This window comes from Halichoerus grypus, chromosome 7 (assembly GCF_964656455.1).
Source record: "Halichoerus grypus chromosome 7, mHalGry1.hap1.1, whole genome shotgun sequence".
Taxonomy (NCBI): domain Eukaryota; kingdom Metazoa; phylum Chordata; class Mammalia; order Carnivora; family Phocidae; genus Halichoerus; species Halichoerus grypus.
In genome coordinates this window covers 148,792,925-148,819,944 of record NC_135718.1, presented here as the reverse complement: position 1 = coordinate 148,819,944, position 27,020 = coordinate 148,792,925, and the positions used below count along the sequence as shown (strand labels likewise).

The 27,020-nt window shown below is 38.2% G+C and overlaps 1 protein-coding gene across 2 annotated transcripts; it reads left to right on the top strand.

The window, feature by feature from the left end:
* On the top strand, window positions 1-26,580 carry NUF2 (NUF2 component of NDC80 kinetochore complex). Of its 2 annotated transcripts, none has more exons than XM_078076887.1 (13): window positions 1-100; window positions 1,331-1,405; window positions 2,427-2,503; window positions 3,206-3,267; window positions 7,739-7,836; window positions 9,020-9,093; window positions 10,450-10,546; window positions 11,981-12,043; window positions 14,635-14,772; window positions 16,788-16,928; window positions 17,844-18,019; window positions 18,929-19,064; window positions 26,196-26,580. In XM_078076887.1, the coding sequence occupies exons 1-13, from the start codon at window positions 98-100 to the stop codon at window positions 26,328-26,330; spliced, it is 1,275 nt and encodes a 424-aa protein (XP_077933013.1). In that variant the 5' UTR covers window positions 1-97; the 3' UTR covers window positions 26,331-26,580. The 2 variants fall into 2 exon arrangements, with proteins under 2 accessions (XP_077933013.1, XP_077933012.1); XM_078076886.1 differs by having other exon boundaries at window positions 7-141.
* Window positions 26,581-27,020: the final 440 nt, after the last annotated feature.

Sequence of the window (27,020 nt, the reverse complement as noted above, 5' to 3'; positions counted from 1 at the left end):
GACTAGGAGATTCCCAAGATGGAAACTTTGTCTTTCCCCAGATATAATGTGGCTGAGATTGTGATTCATATTCGCAACAAAATCTTAACAGGAGCTGATGGTAAAAACCTCTCCAAGAATGATCTTTATCCAAATCCAAAGGTACAATGTGATTGTGTTTCCATGTGGATGATGGTATTTAAAAAGAAATGAAACTGCTTGGCCTATCGTATTTGCAAAAGGGCATGTACCCTACTACTTGATGTGGGCCAGTCATTTTAATCCAGAAGCAATCTCTCACCAAGTGTAATTTTAAAATAATGTTAAGTTTATATGTGAGGTGACATCTACATTTCCATTAGGAATTCAATTCCTTAATATGGTTGTTTCCTTAAAACAAAAGAACACTTCTAAATCATAGACTTATTAAAGTATATTAAATTTTTTTTATTATTGTAGTGGTGGTCTGAGTGTATCATTTATTGGTAGGGCTTGAAGGAACCTATTCCAAGTGGTTTCCAACCATAAAAAGTGCTTAGAAACAATTCTCTTTGGAAACTTACAGATTAATTTTCTTGCATTATGCCCCAAGGGGGGGATTGACTTGTTTTGACAGGCTTCATTCTTATTTCTTTAGTTATTAAATGCAAAAATGAACTATTTATGTGTCATAGAAAATCCCAAAGTCTCCTTCCATTTTCCTGCATTGGTCTTGAAGTAATAACATAATAAAACCTGGTTTAATGATGTAGAACTCAAACTTCTTGATCTCAGTCCCTTTGTAATTCTTTAAAATGGAAGGAATAATCTCAGAATAAATGAACTTGTATATGGGTCAGAACAGGTTCTACAGGCCAGTATTTGGCAGCTGCTGAATTAAAAGATAAAACTTTTGAAAATTCCATGCTACTCTATTAAATTTATACCCCCAGGATAATAGTGTTCACTTAAACTTTAACCTCTCAGGAAACCTTAACATCTAAAGTGTGAAATAAGTTTGCCCATGGTCTTTAAAAAAAAAAAAAATACACCCTCAGTGTGCCGTTATGTTTGCCCCATGCCTGCCATCTATTTTGAAAGACTTAACCCGTCTTCCCTAATGTGGATGGTTTGCTTGGATTGGATTCTGTATATAAGCTTAAACAACTGATCTTATTGACCACTTATTATATCTGAGCAAACTGATAAGTATATATGTGTTTTAAGATTTGGAAAAATTAAGAAATATTTCAAGAGAAATAGAGTAACTTTGTTACTCTTCTCTTTGCATCCATTGTCTACAATATCAGATGATGGTGATTCAGCTGTCGAGTCATGCATCAGAGTATTAAAAGTTGTTTTTCTGTTGTAGCCTGAAGTCTTGCACATGATCTACATGAGAGCCTTACAAATAGTATATGGAATTCGACTGGAGCATTTTTACATGGTGGGTTTAAGATGAGGCAAAATTACTTTCTTTTGCTGCATTTCCCTTGTTCATATTGCATACTGGTTTCAGGATAGGAAGTTCTTGACTTTATTTTTAACAAAATCAAAGGCTTGTATAAAAGTAATGTCACTGGCAAAAGAATCTTAGGTATAATAGTGGCTTATATTGATAGCTTTAGTAAGACAACAGTAGTAAAAGACTTAAATGACAGAAATTATTGGTGCTGTGTGGTTATTCACAGATTTACAGGTTTGTCTTCAGAGGCTAATGAGCAACAGCACAGTCTTCACACATACTCTCTCTTCTGAGAAACGACTCCCAAATTAGAGTGTGTGATGTACACTAAGATTGAAAACAATTGAAATAAGGCATCTGAGCTTTTAGCAAATTAGGTATTGCTAGTAGGAAAAGTCATTTTTCTTAATTTTGTTGTTGCTGTTAAATCCTCAGGGCATGATCTGAAGTTTTACTAAGAATGTACTATCTTTAGAATCTCACCAATATGATTACATATTGTTTAAAAATCAAAGGCTTTGCCACATATTTGCTATGAAACCTTGCTAAGGCTTACTTTCTTTGTGTATAAAATAGGGATAGCACACTGTTTTAGGGTAGTTATGAAAATTAAAGAAGAATACATGTAAAATGCTGAGCATAGCTCCTGATTTAGTAAATGCTGACTTGACCTCTTCATTCATTCATTTAAAAAATCTTTACTGAGGACCTGCTGTGAACCTAGCATTATTAGTAACAACTCTGGTTTTGTGCTAGGATCGTTATTGTTTACTAAGTTTTAAACATTTAATGATAATAAGGTTATTTTGATCTTAATTTATGATTAACAGGGGGCACGAGGTTGGCTCAATGGAGTGTATGACTCTTGATCTAGGGGTCATGAATTCAAGCCCCGCATTGGGTATGGAGCCTACTTAAAAAAAAAAGTTATTTTGAGGTTGAAGACTTTTCTCATTTTGTCTAATCAATGTGTAACTTAGATTTTGTGATATATTACATTTAGATGCCAGTGAACTCAGAAGTCATGTATCCACATATCATGGAAGGCTTCTTACCGGTCAGCAATTTATTTATTCATCTGTGAGTAAAGTGGTTTTATTTTCTGAGACTACATACATTTATTTTCTCATTACATTAAGCTTTCTTTTTTTTTTTTTTTTTTTGAGATTTTATTATTTGTGTGAGAGAGAGAGAGAGAGCATGAGAGGGGAGAGGTCAGAGGGAGAAGCAGACCCCCGCCAATCAGGGAGCCGGATGCGGGACTCGATCCTGGGATTCCAGGATCATGGCCTGAGCCAAAGGCAGCTGCTTAACCAACTGAGCCACCCAGGCGCCTGCATTAAGCTTTCTTAATGACAGGATTTTCTTGGAGAATTTCTATCATCTCCCTCTCCACTCCATCAGTACATTGAAAATTGTAGACTTCTTCAAATAGAACAAACTGCTTCCCTCTGTGGCACTATCAATTCTGCTTTCAGTGGGGTTTTAAGATGTTGTGAATCTAAAATTGTTTGGAGGTTTTGAGTTTTTAAAGAGTCCTAGTACCTCCAAAAGTGTGTGTTGTTTATTAGAATTTATAACTTTACCTTGGTATTGCTTGAATACTTGTGTAGTGTACAGAAAACATAGATTTCTGTGCTACAGGATTATGCGTGGTAGTTGACTTCTGACTTGGTCTTTGGACATTGAGAAACATATCCAGAAATCTCTTGGAAAATAAAATGTTTGTAGTGTATGGTTTATATATAACTTAAAATATTCTTTCTCCACTTCATCTTTAAGGGATTCATTTCTGCCCATCTGTCGGGTGAATGACTTTGAGATTGCTGATATTCTATATCCAAGTAAGTGAGAATTTAAAACAATTTTTAATGTCTGACTTTAATATTTTACTTCTCTGTCAATAAATGTAAAAATAAAAACTACAGATAATTGGTTTTAGAAAGTTTATCCCATTTTTAAGGATGAATTTTTTTATATCCTTTTACTGGAATTGTTTTCCTTTGTAGGTCCATAGGAAAGCTGTTTTTCTGATCCATTTTTCTTAACTCCTTACATTTAAAAGATATCCTGTAAATTTGAAAACACGGATATGAGTAATATGCAAGCTGTGATACTGCATAGTGGATTCATCACACTAATTTTCTCAAATGTAGCAATTACTTTTTACTATGAAGAAAATATCTTTTAGCACTGATAAGAATAGTCTTGATATTATATTAACATGTCAATTTCTCTTAACTTTATTTAAATGTCCCTTAATTCATTGGACTCTGATATTTATACATCAAATTATTTTATGTTGCAAGAGATTCAATGTGCTATTTAAAAATGTTTTTTTTCTCTTTCTGTTCTACCTTTTTGTTTTGTTATTGGTCTATAATTTACACAAAATAAAAATTCACCAATTTTAAATGTATAACTAGAATTTTAACAAAGGTACATAGTTGTATAACCACCGCCATGATCATGTATGGAAATTTCGGTAGCCCTACAAAAGTTGCCTCGGGTCCCCTTGAAGTTGATTACTTCTGGCCGACCCCTCTTCCCTGGCAACCACTGATTTGCTTTCTGTCACTGTAGTTTCTTGACTTGTCTGATATTTGATATAAATGAAATAATAGTCTGTATTCTTTTGTGTCTGGTGTCTTTAACTTAGCAGAATGCTTTTGAGATTCATCCATGTTAGTTACATTTATTAGTTCTTTGTTTCTTTTTATTTTGGAATAGTATTCTATTGTAAATATAAACTGCAATTTATTTACCCAGCTGATAGACATTTGGATGTTTACAGTTTTTGGCCATTATGAGCAAGGCTGCTCTGAACGTAGGTTACAAGTCTTCGTAAGGTCATGTGTTTTCATTTCTCTGGGTAAACACCTAGCAGTAGAAATGCTGGTTCATGTGTTAAGTACACACTTAACGTTTTAAGAAACTGCCGAACTGTTTTCTAATGTGGCGGCATCATAACCATCAACAGCATCTGTAGTTTCAATTGCTTCATTTCCTCCCCTGGACTTGATATTGGAAATTTTTAATCTTAGCCCTTCTAGTGGCTATATAGCTGTATCTCATGGTTTTAATTTTCATTTCCCTAAGGACTAATAGCAGCATATTTTCATATGCTTATTTGCTGTCCATATATCTTCTTTGGTGGAGTGTCTTTTTGAATAATTTTTTTACGTAATCTCTGCACCCAATGTGGGGCTCAGACCCAATCCTGAGATTAAGAGTCACATGCTCCACCAACTGAGGCAGCCAGGCGCCCCTGTCTTTTTTTTTTTTAATTGTTTGTCTTATTATTGAATTGTAAATCTTCTTCAGATATTATAAAAACACATAGTTTATCAGATATGTATTATGCAAATATTTTCTCCCAATCCATTACTTGACTTTTTAGTATTATAACAGTGTCTTTTGAAGAGCAAAATATATTTCCATTTTGAAGATTCTAATTTATCAATTTTTTTTTCATAAAAATTCATAAAACCATTTTTTTGTGTGTACTATTAAGAAATCTTGGTTTCAGAGATGCTAAGATTTTACTCGTATATTTTAAGCATATTATAGTTTTATTTATTAATTATTTATTTATGAGAGAGAGAGAGAGCGAGCCAGAGTGCGCGTGTGAAGGGGGAAAGGGAGGGAGGGAGGGAGAATCTCCTTGGGGTTCTATGGGTTAGATCTCAGAGCCCTGAGATCATGACCTGAGCCAAAATCAAGTGTCGAACGCTTAACTGACTGAGCCACCCAGGCACTCCAAGCATATTATGGTTCTAGCTTTTGTTATTTAATGCTTGAATTTTTATACATGATGTAAGGTCAGGGTCAAAGTTCAGGTTTTTTCTTTTTTGCATATAGTTATCAAATTATTTCAGCACCACTTATTGAAAAGATTCTTCTTTTTTTTTAAAGATTTATTTATTAGACAGAGAGAGACAGCGAGAGAGGGAACACAAGCAGGGGGAGTGGGAGAGGGAGAAGCAGGCTTCCCGCTGAGCAGGGAGCCCAACGCAGGGCTCTATCCCAGACCCTGGGATCATGACCTGAGCCGAAGGCAGACGCTTAACGACTGAGCCACCCAGGTGCCCCAGAAAAGATTATTCTTTTCCCATTGAATTACCTTGGCGCTTTTTGTCAAAAATCAATTGACCAACCACCACACACCTATTAGAATAGCACAAATCCAGAACACTGATAATATCAAATGCTGGTGGTTTATTGCCAACGCCCCTGAGTGAGCTTTGGTGTTTCCCCTTTTCAGGGAATTTATCCACTTCATTTAAGCTGGAAAATTTATTAACATAAAGTTGTTCATAATTTTCCTGTATCATTTTTAACAGTCTTTGGGGTCAGTAGTGATGTCCCCTCTCTCATTTTGACATTTGTCATTTGTTTTTTCACTCTTGTCGTTTTCCTGGACCAGTCTGGCCAGAGGCTTATCAATTTTGTTTATCTTTTCAAAGAACCAGCTTTTGGTTTCATTGATTTTTCTGTATTTTATTTATGTTTTTGTTCTATTGGTTTCTGTACTTATTGTTATTCCTTCTTTTTTTCCATGCGTAGTTTGGATTTGCTGTTTTTTTCCCCTATTTTTTTTTTTAAGGTAGAAGGTGAGGACGTTAATTTGAGACCTTTCTTCTTTCCTGATATACCTGTTTAGTGCTATAAATTTCCCTTTCGTCCTGCTTTAGCTGCATACCACAAACTGATGACAGATGTGTCTTCCGCGTGTGTGCGTGCATATGCACACCTGCCTTTGGATTATAAATCTAAGCTTGTCTTCAGCAGAGTCGTCCTATGGTCTTCTGCTGCTGGGGTTGAGGCCACATCCCTCCTGGGATACCTTCTGCTTTTGGCAGTTGTTCCCGGGTTATCATTGGCTAAAGATCACTTTTTAATTCCAAATTTTGGGAGTTCTTGGACCACATATACAATTTAATTCAAACTAAAAATCCTTATGGCAGTAGGTTCAAGCTTTGGAATTCTCGAGATCCTTTGCTCCCCAGAGACAAGGCTAGGAGACACTAGGAGCTTTGTCATTTCCCTCACTGGCATGAGAGATTTTTCTTGCCCCAATCTACCTCTTCACTAAGGATGCAGCCTTCCTAGAGTCCCCCATCTGCTAGGGTGCTCAGCGCCAAGCCCCTAAGGCATCAGCAACGATTCCTACATGAAAGTTAATAATCCAAACCACTTGCTTACTTAGCCTGGACTTATTTTCTTTTGGTTCTCCCCCGGTCTAGTTGCTTGTAAGACTTTCTCCTTATCACAAGTTTTTAGCAGTTTTATTATAATGTGCTTTTGGGGGATTTTCTTTCCGTTTGTTGTTGTGTTCCTCTCCCCCCGCCCACCCCCACTAAGACTCACTCATCTCCTTGGCTATGTCTGTAGTGTCCATCAAATTTAGAAAATATTTAGATATTTTATACAAGTTTTTTCTGCCAGTCTCTTTTGTGGGACTCCAATTACACATTTGTTATGCTACCTTGATGTTGTCCCTCAGCACATAGGTGTTCTATCCATTTTTTCTCTCTGGCCTTTTAGATAGCTTTTATTGTTGTGTCTTCATTGTCCCTAATGCATTCATCTGTCAGGTCGATCTGCTATTAATCCCACCTAGTGTATTTATTTTTGCAGATATTTTATTTTTTAAGTACAAAAGTTTGATTTGGGTCTTTTTAAAAAATCTTCCCCTTCTCTTTTAATGCTGATGCATTGCTCTGTCTTCCTGAACAAACAGAATATATTTATAGAATATATTTATAGAGGCTGTCAGGAAGATAGAGTTTAGTTGGGAGAGGCCAAGACCTCTAGAACTCATAAATTCTAGTTGCTTTGACCTCTCCAAACTCGAAACTCGATCTTTGTGACTTAGCAAAACCCGTGAGTTGTTTGTGTTCTCCCTCCTTGCAGTACAGCCTGAAAACGCCCAAGTACTGGGCTGGTGCATTAATAGGGTTCACCTCGTTTGTTTCTCTTAGGGATGGCTGTCCTGTATTCCCTGTTGTCTGGTGTCTAAAATTGGTTGCCTTGTATATTTTATCTGGTTTTCTAGTTTAAAATGGGAGAGTAAATCTGTTCCTTATTATTCTCTCTTGACCAAAAATGATTTACCTTTTTTTTTTTAAGTTATTAATGCAAAGATAATTCTGATCTTTATATTAGAGCACATTTTTTGCACTTTGGTTCGTTATAGCATGCATGCAGTTTTATTCTATGTGCTATGAGCAGAGTATATTGTGGGAGAGAATGAATTTTTATTTTTACATTTGTTTCAAAGATTTACTTAAGGAGTCTTGCTTTCTATTTTAGAGGCAAAACGGACAAGTCGATTTTTAAGTGGCATTATCAACTTCATTCACTTCAGAGAAGCATGCCGTGAGACATATATGGAATTTCTTTGGCAATATGTAAGATTTATACATATTTTTGAGTCACGTAGCAGATCAGTAATATCACTTACAAAGTGCTGATCTGTTTTGAATTAGTTGTCACAGATACCTAATTATCAGATGGCTGTTAGAATCAAATTTATTTTAATATTTATGTAAGTTGCAGATTTTCGTTACTGGAAAGCATGTATCAGAATGAGATTTTCTTTGCTATTGGATAACATTAGGGAAAGGCTGGGTTTTTTGTTCTAATCTTACAGCTAAGGCTCCTTTTCCTATATTAGGAAATGTAAGGGAAGAGAAATAGTGACGAATTCACATTTTTTTCCTTTGGAGTTTAATAGATAGTGCAGTGTTCTTTATTTAATTGAGATATTTGAGGTTTATGTTTGCTTTCTAAAAAATGGCCTAAAATGATGTTTTATCATGCTTGCCCAACAGTGCATTATAAGATCCAGTCCAAGTAAATCACTTTAACAGATGGAAACTCATTTCATCAACAATTTAGAGAATTTGGAAAGATTATGGGTCATTCATGTGATTTGTTTCCATCTGTCCTCAGTTTTGGGTTATCATATTCTTAGAAAAGTGCCAGAGTAACACCAGATAATTAGAACTTCAGCTCCAGCGACACTGAGCTGTATAGATAGAAGCTTCCTTGCACAAATCATGTCAAGCTTATACTTCCCAAACATCACACACTCTCCAAAACTTCGTGTAGATTTGCTAATATACACACAGAAACATACAATTTTGCTTGGCTGATTTCTCCTCATTTTTTAAGACATAGCTCAGACATTTTTACAAAGCGCCCTGTGATGCTCCTCCCCAGCCGTTACCCAGGTTGGGCTGGATGTCGTTATATTTAGTCCTGTAGCAAGTTGTTTGTAGACTTACATGCATGTATCTGACCCTTCAAGGAGAATGAGCTACTTAAATCCCAACTATAACTACTTCTTCTTGGGTATTATTCTTGGCACTTAGCACAGTGCCTGACTATGGTAAGAACTCAGCATTTATGCGTGAATAAGTAAATTCCTAATTCACTCATCATGAATGCCTGTTCTCTCTTAAAAATGTCTTATTTCTGATAGTGAAAGCTGAGGAGTAAGCATTTTGCAGTGTGTACCGGTAGATGTTTTTTTTTTAAACACATCACTGTTTGTGTTGAAAAGCACTAATATGAAAATTGCTTTAATAGAAATCATCTCTGGACAAAATGCACCAGTTAAATACTGCTCACCAGGAAGCGTTAATGAAATTGGAGAGACTTGAGTAAGTAGGAGATAAATGTATAAAATAAAATAAATGTAATTTCAAGAGGCAGAATGAATCATGAGTAGTATTTGACAACCCTGTAGTCTACCTCAAGTCTCCTTCACCTTCCTCACTAAATAGCAGACTATTTAAGTTTACCTGTTCCAAAAAAAGAAAAACTCGTTCTCCTCCTTTCTAACTCTTAGTACATAATATATTCTTTTACTTTATTCTTGTTGTTAGTGAATTAGCCTGAGATGTTTAAAGCCATTAACTTGCCTCCTAAATTATGTCTGGAAGTATTTATCTTGTATAGGTGAGTAGTAACTAAGTGGACTCTCTTTCTTCCTTAAAGCCAGTTAATTCTGTTAAGAGAGCTTTGTTTTGTTTTGCCTCATCGGTCCCATTGGAGAGTCATTCGGGAGTTAGAGTTCTTGGCCAGATAGATAGATCGATTTTGAGCAGAAAGATTTCCTATCCCTTCTCATTTCTTGATAGCTTTGAGTTTCTTTGTTTCACGGGAGAGCTTTCCTAACCTGCCCTGGTATAGACTGTCTTAGAGACAGCAGTAGGCTGCAAAGACTGGGAATAGGAGGCAGATACTAAAATTTCACAGGTAAATTTAGTGCAAACTAAGTTAAGAGATAAATGACAAACTGGGGGTGGGTATCTGCAGCCTACCCAGCAGAGCAGCACCGTCCCTAGTAAGAAAACCTGTGTAATACTCCTAAAATACGAAGAACTCCTACAAACCAAGGGCAAAAGGATAATAGGAAAATGGGCAAAGGCCAAGAACAGGGGATTTACAGAGGAATAAATACAAATAGCTAATTAACAATATGTAAAGATTATTAAACTCACTAGCAGTCAGGGAAATGATCATTAAAACCATAATTCTGTACCATGTCTCAAAAGCAGAAGTTGAGAATGGTGCACATGGCAGAGACTTTTACATGGGCAGGTGCTGTTAGGAAGGACAGGCAGAGCAAAGGGAATGGATGATCCAGGGGAGGGAGGCGAGGAGAGGAGCCAGGCAGGAGCCGGCACTGAACAGGGAAGGGAATGTCGCGCTTCTTGTATTAGGAGCTGAGTTAGAAAAGGCGGGTATGAATGCAGATGAGTCCATACGCAGATTCGGTGGTGGAAGGCTAAAGGAGCCCATCTGATCTTTATTTTCTGTGTTGTAGAGGCCAGGTCATCTATTTTAAATCTCTGTCACATGGAAGGATGAGAATTCAGAAACACGAAAGCAGATAGTTTTTTTTGTTTTGTTTTGTTTTTTTCCATTTGAGTCATTTGAGGACAGAGACTATTTTGGCCTTGCAAAGTTAAGAACTTGATATATGTTATTTTCATCTATTTTGCTGTGTTTAGTTCTGTTCCAGTTGAAGAACAAGCAGAGTTCAAACAGCTTTCAGATGATATTCAGGAGCTGCAGCAGTCACTGAATCAAGAGTTTCGTCAAAAAACGGTATCAGCTGTGTTGACCTTAAAAATTAAACAGCCAGTTATCTTATCAGCAAAAATGGGTTTATTTGGGAATAGCAGAGAATTGCAATTTGGTACAAGTAAACTGCAGCAAAAACCATAGGCTCGTCCAACAAACAAAGGAGAGAAATGTTATTTTATGGAGAAGAAGGAGGAGGTTGGGAGGGGTTGTTTGGAATCAGAGTCCTTGGAAGAAAAGCAAGAGTCTAAACACAGAGTTTGATTCATTATATGACAAAAAATTCTTCTTTTTGGGCACTTTGGTTTTGTTTTTGCTCACAGCTAGGGAATAAAAGCAGAAAGCACGGCAAAGTAATTGCTATGCAGGAACTTTGAGAACGCTAAGAGAACCACCTTTCTTGGGCTCAGAAAAGACTAACCTAGCATGAGGGTGGTGATGGTTTCTCATTGGGGGAGTTGCAGGGAAAGAGGCTTTCCTGTAGAGACTCAGTGGACCTCTTGCCCTGGTGGGGGGCCTAGTTGATGAGGCTTCTTGGAGTTGACACGGCTTCGTGGGGGCTGAGAGCTCCCCCTCCTGGCCTCCCGACTCCATGTGAGCGAGGTTTCATTTTATTTTCACAGTTCACATAAATTAAAAACAACTTTGTTTTTTTTTCTTTTGGCTGTGGAGGACGTAAGAGCACGTTACTTTCAGTTACAAAAGATCTAGGGTATATTGCTGTGCCCATTTGTGCTCCTTATAATGGATATATATTTCTGTCAACCATGGTTATCAATTTGTGTTGCCCAAGTCCTGTGCTGTCTTGTTGACTAGAATTTTTTAGGATTTGCCTTTTTCTAAACTTGCTGTTCCCAAACTCTACGGAGGCACCCTGGACTTCAGGGGCTTTGGGGTATTTTAAAATTTTATGGGAAACAGTGATTGTTAGCATCTCTTGTACCCTGCTTGAACTCCTAGCTCAAGGCACATTGCCTTCCATTCATATCTTTGTGAACCTGGGTTCTGGCATTTGTCGTGGTGAAAAACCAGTACTACGTGAACAACCTCACAGAACAGGAAATGAGAATGTCTGTGTCCAATCTGATTCCAACTTGTGTGAATTTGTGCAGGGTCCAATAGGTACACACATCCAATTTGGAAGTAGTTGTGGTTATTTAAGAATAAAATAAACATTATTTTTTTCCAATTTGTATGCATAATTTTTTCAAAGGGCTACTAAGTTGTTAGGATGTAAATACTTATGCAGTTATTTGGACTCTCCTACTTAGTAAAGAAACCGTTAGGTATTTCTTCTGGCCTGGGGGCATCGTAAACAGAGGAAGTTTGAGAATATCTGGTCTAATCCATTTAACTTCTCTCCTTCCTTACCTTTATTTTATGAGAACGCACTGAGTGGCTAAATTTAAATCTGTTTTGAATCATCACAGAAAACAGTTTATTGGCGTTTTTCCTTAGATAGTGCTCCAGGACGGAAATTCCCAAAAGAAGTCTGATATTTCAGAGAAAACCAAGCGTTTGGTAAGCGTCTTTGCATATAACCAGCATTTAAGGTTTGGATATTTTGTGTGGTGGAGTATCTTAACTGTGTGCATTGTTACAGTAAATGTTTCTCCCTTTTTCCTTAAAATGAAACTAGTTTAACTTTTTTCAGTTTAAATATAATAGCTGACTACCTTTTTTTTTTTTTTTTTTAAATGGAAACATGGAAATGTGTGAAGAGAGTAAAAATCACCCGGTGGCTCACCACACAGTCTGATGTGTGCATAGACGATATTTCTCTATGCAGAGAGCCATGTGTAATGTTACCTCAGAGCTGTGAGACTCTTCATGCCACAAACCTGCCTTTTTTCACTGAACAAAAGAGTATGAATACTTACCACGCCACCATAGAGCCTCATTATCTTAATGGCTGCTTATGGTTGTACGTCACACTGATGTAGATCCTTCTGGTGTCCTGTTGGTGGACATTCACTGGCTTCTAATGTTTCTGCTACTAGACAGCAGCGTGTGTATGCTGCACACCCACTCACGTACTCACACACCGAGATCTGTGTACCAGGCTGCTTTTCATCTTAGACCAGATTCCTGCTTGTAGGATTTCTGGGTTAAAGGGAATGCACATTTAAAACTGACCCACCTTGCCAAGCTGGCTTCTAAAAAGATACCCATTTACTTTCCTACCAATAGAAGATGAGAGTGTTCTTTTCCCTACTGTCTTGCCAAAATGGGAGGTTTTTAGTTTGCTTTCTCTGTCTTTGTCGCTTTTATAGGAAAAAAACACCTCATTTTCATTTTGATTTTTTTGATTCTTAGTGATTTTGACATCCTCTTCAATGGTTTGTTGTTATGTCTTATTTTGTAAACTATGTGTGTTCCTGGCTTCTTTCATTTTTTTTTTAAAGAAACTTTATGAATTAGGGATATTAACTACTTGTCTTTTAAATTCGTGATTTTTTTTCCATTAGAAGGCTTATGTTTTTAATGTAAAATTTATAGACATGGCCTTTATGGTTTGTGGCCTTAGTTCTATACATAGAAAACCCTGTCCCATTTCTCATGTTTTTAATCCCAGCTTGTCTCATTGTACTTTTATGTCTTCTCTATTAACACGCTATATAGAACCACCTGAAATTTACTTTGGTGTAATATATTCTGTATTTTTCTGTCACTCTTTTTATTAGCAAGTGCTTTCTTCTGAGTAGTATTGACTGGTTATTTTATTATTCATTTTTTTCTGTCCCATTTAAATCTACCTTAAAACAAAATCATCTTGTAATTATAGTATCGGGTTTAGGCTTCTTATAAAGGGAAGAAATGCGATGAAAGTCAACGTCAGTCGTAAGGAGGTTGGGCTCTGGTTTTGTAGAGCACGCGAGAGTAGAGTAGACGTTGTGACTGTTTGCTAGAATAACAGACATATGGTGTCAAACATTCAATTTTGGGCTCTGAGTTGATCAAAATGTAAGATCATTTGTGGTTCTTTTTAGTTGAAAGTAATTTGTAGACAAATTACAGAAGCCATCCAGTAATACATTCCTGTTATAAAATACTCAAATGACGTGCCTCTGTGTGTGTGTGTGTGTGTGTGTGTGTGTGTGTGTGTGTGTGTGTGTATCGTGAGAGAGACAGAGAGTCAGACACAGAAGGCCCTCTTCTCTGGGCCTGCTTCCCCCAGGTTGCACCTTCCCATTCCTTTCCATGACGTTGCATGCACTTACATAGACACATACAGTTATCTATTGCCATTTCATTATTCAGTGTTCCTAGAAATGGGCCTGTATTGTTTGTTGATCTATAATTGATTCTTTCACTTAATATTTCTTGGAGATCTTCCCATATCGATACATAGAGAGTATCTCAAAACAATGTAAACATAATTTATCAACTAATACTTGGGGAGGAAGTTCATATGAATATTTTTTATCTTTATATAATTTTAGACTTGCAGAAAAGTTTTCACAAAAATCTCCGATGCCCTTCACCTCAATTCTGCAAATGGTTTGAAATTCAGGAGAGGAAGGAAATTTGTTTTAATTCAGCAGGCATGTATTGAGCGCCTGCTCAGTGCTATGGCTTTGTCTGTGTTCTGGGAGAACAAAGATAACTTCTCACAACCCCAAGCTGCTCAGTCAAATTCAGCCACACAGATTAAGTACATAATTACAGCATTGCATGTACAGTGATTGTACTGTTCATAGAAGGAATGCAGGGGAAGTGGGAGCAGGATTTCCAAGGATTAATGAAACTCAGAGGCGGTACAGGGGTGGGATGATGGTATTCAGGAGGACCGTACTGATCAAAGAGACATCACTTGCATCTGTTCAAACCTAGGACTGGTATTAGCAGGCTGTAGGTATGGTGGGGCACTGGCAGCAGGGGACCTTGCAAGGACAGGAGAAGTACACAGGGAAGGACCTTGAATGTCCTGCTTTTAGGGGCTTGGTCTTTGGCCCATAGACAAAAGGGAGCAAATAAGCAGGTGATCATAATTTAATTGTTCCCCCACTACAAAGAGCACAGACCCAATTTCTTTGTTCTTTTCCATTATTGTAATGGTAAGTTAACAATTTTATTACTGTATCTAATATATAAATATGTTTTCTCAACAGAATGAACTAAAATTGTCAGTAGTTTCTTTGAAAGAAGTACAAGAGAGTTTGAAAACAAAAATTGTGGATTCTCCAGAGAAGCTAAAGAATTATAAAGAAAAAATGAAAGATACAGTCCAGAAACTTAAAAATTCCAGGGTGAATTTCCTTTTTTTGATTTTAATGCTTTTCTATATATTTTTTTCTTTTTAGCAACTTTTGTTTAATCGTGGGTACATTTTGTGATTTCCAGTTTATCTACACTTCTTTTCCTCTTAAGCTTTTTGCCCTTGTCTCTGATATGTTGCTCTCCTCTAAAGTAGGTGTAGGGAAAAGAAGTACAATTTCAAGACATTTGTTCAATGATGCAACAAATTTTTGAGACTTTACCCTGTGTGAGCAGAACAGAAATTCTCTGTCCTCCTGAGACTTACTTTATATGATGGAGAAAAGTATTAAGTTTATAATCAGTGATATAATTACAGGTTATATATTATGAATACGTATAGGGTGTGCACATGTTGGGGTAGGAAGTACATGGGAAATCCGTGTACCTTCTGCGCAGTTCTGCTGTGAACCTAACACTGCTCTAAAAATATTTTTTTAAGAAACACCAAAAAGAGAAACAAAAAATAGTATAGGGTTCTTTGAAATAATGAGGGTAGCCTAATTTAAATTTTGGAAATCTGGGGTGGAGAGGGGAAGGAAGTAGAAATTGATGCTGACATCTGAAGAATAAACCATGGTTATCCTACTAAATTTGTACATGGAAGACCATTGGAGGCAGAGGGAACAGCATATGCAAATTCTTTGAGGTAGAAGGAAGCGAGGTATGTTCCAGGAACAAAGCCTCATGCATAAGAAGGGGAGTGGCATGAGGTGACCATAGGAAAATAAGCAATAGGCAGATTATTCAGGGAGCTGGATTTTACTTTAGGGGCAAGGGTCATGAGGTGACCATAGGAAAATAAGCAATAGGCAGATTATTCAGGGAGCTGGATTTTACTTTAGGGGCAAGGGTACACCACTGATTAGTTTAAAGGGGGATGTTGGAACATGATGTAATTTATGTTTAACAAGGTGATGGGTTGTTGTGGGAGATGGATAGAGGCACGGTGTGACAGAAGTAGAAGGGGGCAGACAAGTTAGCATCCTTTGTGGGGCAGAGCTTTTAAGCCATCAATTAACAGAATGTTTCTGGTTTACCTCTGAATTTGCTATTCTAGTCATTCCTGATAATTAAGAATTATCACCCAGGAATAGACAATGATTACAAGAACAGAAATGAGAGCCAAAAACTAGATCTGAGTATTTATGAGAAAAGTGTAGTTTATTTAATAAAAAACAGTTCTGGTTCAGTTGGTTGTTCACATAGAAGAAAAGGGAGCTGGGTCTATACCTTGCACCATTTACAAAAATAAATTCTATGTGGATTAAAACTTCAACAATTTTAGAAATTTTAGGAGAACATTTGTATAATCTTGAACCGGGATAGATTTTTTTTTTTTTTAATTAAGTTAGAGAAAAGGAGACCTATGGATCATGTTTATAATGCATATGAGAGGTAACATGCAAAGATGCAGAGTGGTTACAGATTGGTAAGAAAAAAGACAACAAAAATGAGTAATGATATGATTAAGCATTTCACTGAAGACAAAATCCAATTGGTTAAGAAGGTGGTTGGAGGGATAGGCTAGTGGGGAGAAGAAAAGTAAGTCGGTATTGTTACATGTTCATTTTCTAATTTTAGAAGAGGAATTAATCTTTTAAAAAGAATCAGCTGTAGTAATAGTTATTATACAGATGAATAGGAAGATCATAATTGGTAATACAATTTGCCCAGGAGTAATTAGGAGCAGTTTGAATATTAGCAGACATGAACTCTTTTCAAATCATCATGAATAACCTTTGGAAGGTACTTCAGTGAGTGATTTAGTAAAATTGTGGCAGTTTTCCTTTGTGTAAGGATATTTGGCAATTAAGAAGCATAATTATATGTACTTAGACACATGTCAGTAATAGCGCTTTCTTACTGACCTAGAAACTTAATTGTTCTCTGCTCTTAAGCTTTCAGTATTAAGTGCAGAAATTATTTAAGAGCAAACAAATTGACAGTACTGCAGTTTCATAAAGGAGACTATCAAACTGGTTTTTATGTTTTCTTTCTTTGAAAGCAAGAAGTGATGGAAAAGTATGAAATCTATAGAGACTCCGTCGACTGCTTGCCTTCATGTCAGCTGGAGGTGCAGTTACATCAGAAGAAAATACAGGACCTGGCAGATAACAGGGAAAAATTAACCAGCATCTTAAAAGAGGTTTGTATTGTGTGGAATTTTAATGTTTTTATTATGGAATAGTTTACTATAGTTCCTTGGCTTTGCTTTTACTTTGTGTTACTATTTTTCCTAAAGAAAGGCAGGATCATTCTAGAGTATAATAGATGTGGCAGTGTTCGCTGAGCAATACAACAGTTTTCTTCTTAAACACAGCCGTGGTAAGACCTCTGTTAGCCTTCAGATGAAATGAATGATTAATTAACATGGCACGTTGCTGTGTATATTTTGGAGGAAAGTAATGGAATTTTAAACCTGTTCTAACAGTTGGAAATGATCTCACCAGTAAGCCCAAAGTCCCAACTCACGGTCTCACATCGTACCTGCGATTTAAGTTTATGCCCTTAGTGCCTGCCCTGAAGATGGAGAGTGAATGCCAACATTAATTTTCCCAGGCTAGAAGCTTGAAAATCCTTTTTTACTTCTTAACTTGATCATAGTAACCCACGCTGTCCCCAGGATCACTAACACTGCATTTGATAAAGGATTTCTTTTTTTGAGGGAAGTAGGGGTTAGAAGGCGAGGTGACCTGAGGTATTCTATCCCAACCATACACTCCCTTGTCTGCCATCCAGAGTCAGCAAAAGAAGGTTGAGGTTCACTGCTTTTAATGGTTCTAGGGTTTCCCCTTTTCTCTTTATTCCTCCTACTTTAATACAGACCCAAACCCCCTTCATGTAGCCCTGCCCAGGGTCCTGTTCCTTCCCAGCGTCCCCAGTGCCTTGCTGTGGTCCCCTCCCAACACTTTGCCTTCTTCTGCTCGGCTTTAGGCCTGAAACAGTTTTATCTCATCTTCAAATTGTATCTTCTTATAGCTCATCCCAGGAAATAGATGTTTGTTTTGTTTATAAATCCTAATTGGTTGTATCGACTTTAAGTACTTCCTGTCGACTATAGAGCCTGAACTTGGAGGACCAAATTGAGAGTGATGAGTCAGAGTTGAAGAAATTGAAGACGGAAGAAAATTCCTTCAAAAGACTAATGATCGTGAAGAAGGAAAAACTCGCCACAGCGCAATTCAAAATAAATAAGAAGCACGAGGATGTCAAGCAGTACAAACGCACAGTGATTGAGTACGAACTTGTTTTCAGTTTAATGTGTTAGAAAATAATTGGGAAAAGCTAGTCCACTTTTCCCCCCTAAGATCCCGAAACTCCTATAATTTCAACAGGGTATTCCACCTTTGGGTGAATAAAAAAAGATGAATTAATTATGAATTTTATAATGCTGGGTCTAGATTTAGAGCTGTTTTAGGTCCTAGTTTTTTCCCTTTCCAGATATCACGCTTCCACATCCTTTGCAGGATTCTCCAAAAGGGTTCTGGTGCCCCTGCCCATTTCAGTGCACTCAGAGGAGTGGGCTAGGGCTGCATCAGATGAGTCACCTGGTCCATCTTACGGTCCAGCTGGGCTCCGGCATTGTAGCATCCATGTTTTGAGAAAAGGTCCTATTTATTTATTTATTTTTTAAATCCAGGTAAGAAGTAATATTTCACTAAGCGTTTTATGGCCGTTAGCCAGCATGCTGGGGTGTTCCCGTGGTAGAGCCTTCTTCCCGTCAGTTCTCAGAATATATTTTTAGAATACACCCCCAGATACGTCTATGAGATGTCCTTGTTTCAGTCTGCACGTGGTGAAAATTTCCTTTGTTCTTCCTCATGCGGATGAAGACAAAGGGCAGAACAGGCGGATTTTGTATTTGCTGCCCAACTGCCTTGCAGAAGAGTTGTCCTGAGTCACATTCCTCCCAGTAGTACGTACGTGAGCACAGCTGGGGAGTCACCTTAAAGTCTCCGGCGTAAATAACAGCCCTCGGCTCCAGCACCCTCTGGGGTTTGCAGCTCTTTGCTTGTATGTCCCGAGAAGCGGTTTAGGTTTGTCAAACAAATATACGTGATCTCTTTGGAATCAAAATTAGAGTTTCATGTTTTCCTTTTCAGATGCTTGAGCGGAATTAAAATTTAGCTGTCTGTTTTCCTTTAGAGATTGCAATAAAGTTCAGGAAAAAAGAGGAGCTGTCTACGAGCGAGTAACCACAATTAATCAAGAAATCCAGAAAATCAAATTCGGAATTCAGCAACTGAAAGATGCCACTGAGAGGGAGAGGCTGAAGTCTCAGGTGAGTGGGTGCCCACAGGTGCCTTTTTAACGGTCTCACCAGCTCACCGTGGCGACTCTGCCGCCCTCATGTTCAGGATATTGCTGGCTCTGTGAAGTAGAGATTGATCCCCAGTTCCTTGGTTCTGATTCCATTTACAGCCCCTTTTCCATTACCACTGTTTGTTTGGATTTATGCCTCCTTCATACATTTTTCCCCCCATGTCCTTTCCCCTGACCTAGCCGAGCATCCGTGCTCTGCTGTAAGAGTGCATGCTCCATAAAGGTTCTGAAATTTTTTTTTTAATTAATTTATTTTTTAACTTAAATTCAATTAGTGTATAATGTATTATTGGTTTCAGAGGTAGAGGTCAGTGATTCAGCAGTCCTATATAATACCCAGTGCTCATTCTGAACTTTTTTGATAGATGAACTTGGATAGTGATTTTAAGTAATGTCCTTTAAAAAGTTTCTGCATTTTTTCGTCCTTATAAAAGGATCTCAGAAGTATTTCTAGGGGTTCCTGAGTGGCTCAGTCGGTTAAGTGTCTGCCTTCGGCTCAGGTCATGATCCAGGGTCCTGGGATCAGAGCCTGCTTCTCCCTCTCCCACTCCCCCTGCTTGTGTTCCCTCTCTCTGACTAAATAAATAAAATATTAAAAAAAAAAATGTTTCTCACCATCAGTGTTAAATGTGTTTGAGCTATTACCTGAAACAGAATAGCTGAGGGTGGTCCCTATGTGATGAGAATTTTCATGATATCTTTATCATAATTGCCTAACGTTACTTGCTGCTTCTATTCTTGGCTTGTTTCAGTGTATTTATTTTATCATTTCATAAACAGTTCTAAGTTTAATGAGGACAGACATTGTCTACATTTTTGTCCTTCCAAAATGTTAGTACAGCGCCAAACATCAAATGTTTACCTCTTTCTGTCCTTTTCTTAACTGCCAGTGTCTCCAAGAAGTCGTCTATTCCTGATACATGTATTATACCTCATTTTCTCTTAACTTTTGAAGTTTGACCTGTATCTTCCAGATTGCCCCAAAATGCTCTACTAGAAATCACTAAAAACAACTTTTTATCGTGTAAAATCCCACGGCCTCTTTCTTTTTTCCCCTCATTCTTTTTCACCTTCACTTTATTGACATATTGGATCCAGGTTTCCTAAAACTCTGATACCTGAGAAATATTTAAATACTTGCTGTCTCTACCTTCCACCACCCACATCCAATTTGCAAGGAGTCCTAAAACTAAAAGCCACTGCAGACAATCCCCTCACCCGTTCTCAGGAACCTGTATCCTCTCGAAAGATGGCACCGCTGCCCGTGCACATGGAAGCATGCGTAGACGTACCCCAAGTGCTGTCTCAAGGCTGCTGGGAAGGGAGGAAGGAAGGAAAAGAAAAGAGAATGGCCATCTTCCCTACTGTGGTCGGCCCAGTCTGCTGTCCTGACTTTCTGTGTTCTTCCCTTTCTTTCCACATTTCAACTGCTTCTCTTTCTCCTGCCCCTGAACGAGATATTCACCAACGCCCAGCTCTCTGTTTCTCTCTAGAATGCAGGTTAGAAAGATCGTAGGAGATATTTAATCCTACTTCTTAATCAGGGCAATCAATCAGTGAATATATATATATATATTTTTTAAGATTTTATTTTTTGACAGAGACAGCGAGAGAGGGAACACAAGCAGGGGGAGCGGGAGAGGGAGAAGCAGGCTTCCTGCGGAGCAGGGAGCCCGATGCGGGGCTCGATCCCAGGACCCTGGGACCATGACCTGAGCCAAAGGCAGACGCCCAACGACTGAGCCATCCAGGCGCCCCAATCAGTGAATATTTATGTTATCACATGGTCAGGCCCAGTTAGCGAACCAGCTACTATGTGCCTCAGCACTTCCAGCCCATCAGTCGTAAAGGTGCCCCTGCCGGCCTCACGTCACTGTGTTTAGTGTCTGTGTCTCGCCAAGAACATGTTCAGTTTCTCAACAGTAGCAATCATGTATTTTCTACCTTAGTATGTCCTGTCAAACCATGCCTGGAATGGCACCTTATATGTAGTAGTTTTTCATCAATATTTGTAAACTTGGATGGTCATCTAGCATGGTGTTTCTTAAAACCAGCTGCATATTAGAATTCAAAAATGAACAAACAACCCCCCCCGCAAATGTCCTGAATTAGAATCATCAGCAACGAGGTTCATGAACTGGAATTTTTTACTGTGGCTTTTGAGAACCATTGATAGGTTCTGCTTCATTGTTTTCAATATCATCGAGCTCATAACCACCCAGGCTGTTCTGCTAGGACCGCTTTAGTGGTTAAAATGTTATTTCGAATTTAAAATATAATTTCTGTACTCAAGTGAACCAAGATCTCTCTGGAACAAATCTGTATCATCCTCTGCTTAATATCACTTCAGACATTTGAGGATAATGATCATGGGTTCCTCCAGCCTTCTCATCTGGGTTAATGAGCCCCAGTTTTCCAGCCATTCTTTATATAGCTTAATTTTCAGATTCATTACTATCCTGTTTACTGTCTTCTCCCCTCTGTTTCCTGTTTGTCATTATTCTGTGTAAAATGTAGGACCCAGGACTAAACATAGCCTTCCAGATAATGCTGGGACCAGTCCCAAAGCACAATGCTTCTGTTACTGAAGTGTAATTCTGGCTTGGATTCTAGCAGCCGCATCTCGCCCACTTAGCTCATACGGAGCTGCTGATCAATTAAATGACCCCTATCCGTTCCGCATGTAGTTCTGCCTAGTTGAATTGCTTCCCCGTACATGAATGCAACCATTTCATGGGACTTTTAAGTCAGAATTTTACTAGTATTTCGTTAAGGCTTCCATCTATTTACTTCTATGCAGATGTCAAAGTATCAAGGTCATTTTAAATCTTTGTATCATTCACATTTATTTCATGGCTTAGCGCCACCTGCACATTTGATCAACATGCATATTCTCCAAAATAAAAATGTTGAGTAGAATTGGGCCCTTTGTTACAGTAGATATTTCTTCCTTCAGAGTGGCGTAGAGCCACTGAGCAGAACTTTGGATACAGTTGTTGAAGTTGCTAAGTTGTTGTAGCTTTTCCCAGTCTGCATTGTGATACCCATGTGTCCTGAGCAGCATGGGAGAGTCTAAATCCTATGGCGAATCATGATGCATTTTTCCAAAGAGCTCCTTTTAGCTTCCTTCATAATCACCCTCCATGAGAAGGAAAAGACAGGCTACAGTTGCCCATTTGTTCTGGGTGCAGTTTCTCTAAGATCCTAATGATCTTCACATCCCTTTTTTCATTAAATATTCTTTCCCAGAGATCCTTATCTCTGCTGCTTTCAGTTAACACCTTTATTTAGATCGGTTTCTAAACTGGTGTCCTGTTCTGTCCAGTCACCCCATCCCTGCTCCTTAGTGGAGCTGCCTGCCGGATGTTTTCAGTGGGCTCGCTCATCACAACAAGAATAACATTTATAGAATGATTTCTAGCAGCTTCCAGCATCTCTCCTCCTCACTGTCTCTCTCCTTCCCCTCTGCCTCTCTCTCTTTCCCTTTTACTCCATTTCTTCACAAATTTCTTCTTATGCTTTGATGGCATCATCATTTTTCCATTGCAAGGAGTTGAAATTTTGGACTTTCTGTAGATAATCCTGACATCCAGACAAGCACCCGGTTAGTGTTCAGATTTTTTTAAACGTCATTGATACTGTTCATCACAACCCCTTTCTGTTCTGCTTCTGTCACCTAATTTTGTAATGCTCATGGATTGTGGCAAAAATCTGCTAAATTTCTTCCTTGACTTGAGATTCTCTGCATCAGATCTACCCTGAATGCTAAGTACTGCCAAATTTATCCTGCTAAACTATCCCTGTTGCTATACTTTCCTGCTTAAAACGGGAACTCCCGGTTTCCCTGTAGTGCATTCACTCAGTCCCTTGTTCACCTATGGCCTGTGCATCTTCTGGGCGCCAGGGGCGCCACCTGACTTGGAGTCAGTAGTGAATAAGGAAGACATGATCCCTGCCTTCTAGGACTTTTAAAGCTTTAGATCTAAGCTAATCATTTCAGTTATTTACAATTTACTAGAAAGTATAGTCTCTGATTCCTGTGACATATCTTCGATCTCTCTCTCTCAAATACTACTATAGTGCTTTTAGTTGATTCCAGATAATCTGGATTTGTGCTGTCCAGTAGGTAGCTACTGGCAACATATGGCTATTTATATTTACATTTAAATTAATTATAATGAAATAATATTTAAAATGTAAAATATTTAAAATATAGTACAAAATTTAGCCATCCTGTAAGCGCTTGGTGTCCAGTCTGGTCTGGATTATATGTTCCTTCAGGGTAGAAAGCACATCTGCATTTTCTAGTGTACTTATTATGCACAGTGCTACTTCTAGAAGGTACTCAATAATGTATTTTGTTGATGAATTAAATATGTACTTGTTGGGTAATGATTGGCTGTAAAACCCCATGTATATTATATACAATTGAACCTTGAACAACCCAGGGACTCAGGGTGCCAACCGCATGCAGTTGAAAATCCACATGTAACTTCTTACTTGCTAAAACCTTAACTACTAATAGCCTGCTGTTGACTAATAGCCTACTGGTAAGATAAACAGCCAATTAACACGTGTTCTGTATGCTATATATATTGTGTACTGTATTCTTACATTATGTAGGCCAGAGAAAAGAAAATGTTAGGAAGAAAATCATGAGGAAGAGAAAATACATTTATAATCCCATACTGTATAAAAATCTGTGTATAAGTGGACCCGTGCAGTTCAAACCCATGTTGCTCAAGGGTCAACTGTCCTCTTCAATTTATCTGATGTAAAAGTGAGACAGTTCCCTGGACCAGTGCCGGCCAGTAGAACTTTCTGCAGTGATGGGGATGTTCTTCTGTCCTGTTCCGTACGGGAGCCACTGGGTCCCTGTGTCTGGGCAGCAGCTCAGGAGCCCGGAGGTATTTAAATGTCCATTTTCTAGCCACAGGCACCTGGTGGTTACCACAGAGACACCACAGAACCAGACTGAATTTAAAAATATTTCACTTTAGTGAAGTCATCACCGTAAGATGTACTTATTTTGTGGATTAGATGTGGATTAATAATCTAAAGTTCCACTTGGATACAGAATTTAATTGGAAACTGAAATAGCATTTGTGAGGGCTGTGCTTGTTGCCATTAACATCCTCTGAGGGTTGCCTTGTTACTTCAGATGTGTGCTTGCTGCCTTCTGTTGATGTGCCCTGGAGTGGGCTTTTTTTTTCTTTTTTTTTTTAAGTAGGCTCCATATCCAGCGTGGAGCCCAACATGGGGCTCGAACTCATGACCCTGAGATCAAGACCTGAGCTGAGATCAAGAGTCGGATGCTCAACCCCCACCCCGAGCCACCCAGGCACCCCTGGAATGGGCTTTAACATGTCATATATGGTGGCTCAACCTGTGGGGTTTGGTTCCTCCATGAGAGTATCTTTGTTCTTGGAAGGAAATGGTTTCTTTAGGTGTGTTGAAGTGGTTGGTTCAGATATTTAGATTGTGTATCTTTATTTAACCACACTTAGTCTTAATAGTTTCTTATGAGTACTATCTTTCTACCAAATTTATTCAGCTTCCTTTTTAGTAAGAATAAATATACACTCCTATGGAACTAGGAAGTTAAATTGATCTATAGCTGCTGAATGTGCTGAGTTTTTTTTTTTTTTTAAATGGTGTTTACACAAGCTAGCAACTAATTTCACCTTGTTTTTCCTTTAAGATTGAAGAAATAAAGCTTTCAAAAATGTTTAATTTATTTTCTTAATGATTCGTATTCCATCACAGTTGTAGTAATTTGATGCCCAATTAGATCTTAGAAATCTAAATAGACTCTTCTATTTTTGTATTAGGATTTAATAAATATCTGTGTTTGGATTTTTGGAAAGTGTTTAGCCTTAAGCATCTGTTTATATTCACTGAATCTTGAGCAATAGCTCTCAAACTTGCATAGATGACAGAGTCTGGAAATAGTTTCATTCTTTTATGAAACACTATGAATTGTAATATATTAAATTATAATCTGTATAGTTTGTTCAAAATCAGATAGTATCTACACTAAAATTTAAACTAAGCTAAGTAGTACCAAACTATAGGTTTAAGAAAAATTTAATGGCAGGGATGATTAAAATTGAGAACATTGTACCCATTTACTACTTCTTCCTCCCATTGGAAGAGAACTGCTGTTTTATTTCAGTGATGAAAAACCATCAACTTAGAATACCACTTCTTGTGTCTGGATTTGAGAATTGTTTTGTTCAAGAAAAATGAATAATACAAGGATCAAAATTGCACTGGATGAGTGTGAGTGTTTGCAGGCCAACTGGCTTCTTTTATTATTTTATCCCATCTATAAACATTGTTCTCTCATTTTTTTCTTAATTCTTAGCACATCCACATAGGTTTATTAGAAAACTTATTATTGCTTATAGTAGAATTACCCAATAAGTTTATTAAAGTGTCTCTAACGTGTATTTTTCAGTCATACAGATGACTTATGAAATCTGTTGACCTGGGCGCCTGGGTGGCTCAGTTGGTTAAGCAACTGCCTTCAGCTCAGGTCATGATTCTGGAGTCCCGGGATCGAGTCCCACATCGGGCTCCCTGCTCAGTGGGGGGTCTGCTTCTCCCTCTGACCCTTCCCCTCTCATGCTATCTGTCTCGCATTCTCTCTCTCAAATAAATAAATAAAAAATCTTTAAAAAAAAAAATCTGTTGACCTATCTTTCATTGGTGATTGGGGCCAGACACAGAGGGTCTAGTTGTCCCGAGTAACCCAGGGACTTGCCTGGAGATGAAAAGCTCCAAAGTAAAAGCTTTTCCTTGACAATTACAAATACATTCTTCATATCTTCAAATCCAAGTCTTTGTTACATGTCTCTCTGCTCTGTTCTTTCTAAGCAGCAGACCTTTTTGATGTGTCTGTTCCGCCTAAAGAAGGAATTTTTAAAACGAGTAGGTCCATGTGTGTGTGCATGGGTGTGCGCATGAGATCATTTAGGCTTTAAAATGTTATTAATAAATATTAACGAGATGGTTAGAATTCTTGTAACTCTTATCAGTTTAGGTTGATGCACGGGATAATTCTTACTCCATTTCATTTTCCGCTTAGGAAATATTTCTGAGTTTGAAAGCTGCTTTGGAGAAATACCATGAAGGCATTGAAAAGGCCACAGAGGACGCTGGTGCTCAGTTAGAGCGGAAGACAGGTGAACTGAAGAAGAGGATGTTCAGAACGTCGACCTGATGGACACAGTCACTTGGCTTCCTGTAAACAGCTCACCGCCTTCATTTTACCTTTGGAAAGGGAACAGTTAAACTGAAGTCAACAGAAGTATCAGAAGCAACACATAATGTTCTATATCCTCTCATAGGTTGTTACTTTGTAAGATAATGCATTTAACGGAAACGTTTATTAACTTATAATTCAAATAACTTGTGTAGTGATTCATGTCTCTGCCCCTTGAAAGTAGTTGGAATAAAACCAAAATAGGTGCATTTGAAAGATGTAATTTTTCTATTGTTTTCCCGGCTGTTGGTGCTTTGTTTGTGGACATCAGGGGGTGTAGTATTTCTGATCATTGTGGTTGGGATCTCGTTTGATCCTCACTTGGGCAACTCTGGATGCATTTTTTTTTTTTTTAAGATTTTATTTATTTATTTGACAGAGAGAGACACAGCGAGAGAGGGAGCAGAGGGAGAGGCAGAAGGAGAAGCAGACTCCCTGCTGAGCAGGGAGCCCAATGCGGGGGCTCGATCCCAGGGCCCTGGGATCACGACCTGAGCTGAAGGCAGACACTTAACAACTGACCCCCCAGGCGCCCCTGGGTGCATATTTTTATTACTGCCTTATGGGTGAAGTAACCATGAGGGTCCTGAGATTAAACGGCTGAGCCAGAGTTTGGGCTGTGCTCTGTGTGGTGCGGGAGCCTGGAAT

What these genes read in the sequence shown, in the direction of transcription:
- NUF2 (XM_078076886.1), top strand. Translation starts at nt 19, where the DNA reads ATGGAAACTTTGTCTTTCCCCAGATATAATGTGGCTGAGATTGTGATT. An exon ending in GACTGGAGCATTTTTACATG is followed by an intron (nt 1,406 to 2,426) that starts GTGGGTTTAAGA and finishes TATTACATTTAG; the next exon opens with ATGCCAGTGAACTCAGAAGT. An exon ending in TACAAACGCACAGTGATTGA is followed by an intron (nt 18,020 to 18,928) that starts GTACGAACTTGT and finishes GTTTTCCTTTAG; the next exon opens with AGATTGCAATAAAGTTCAGG.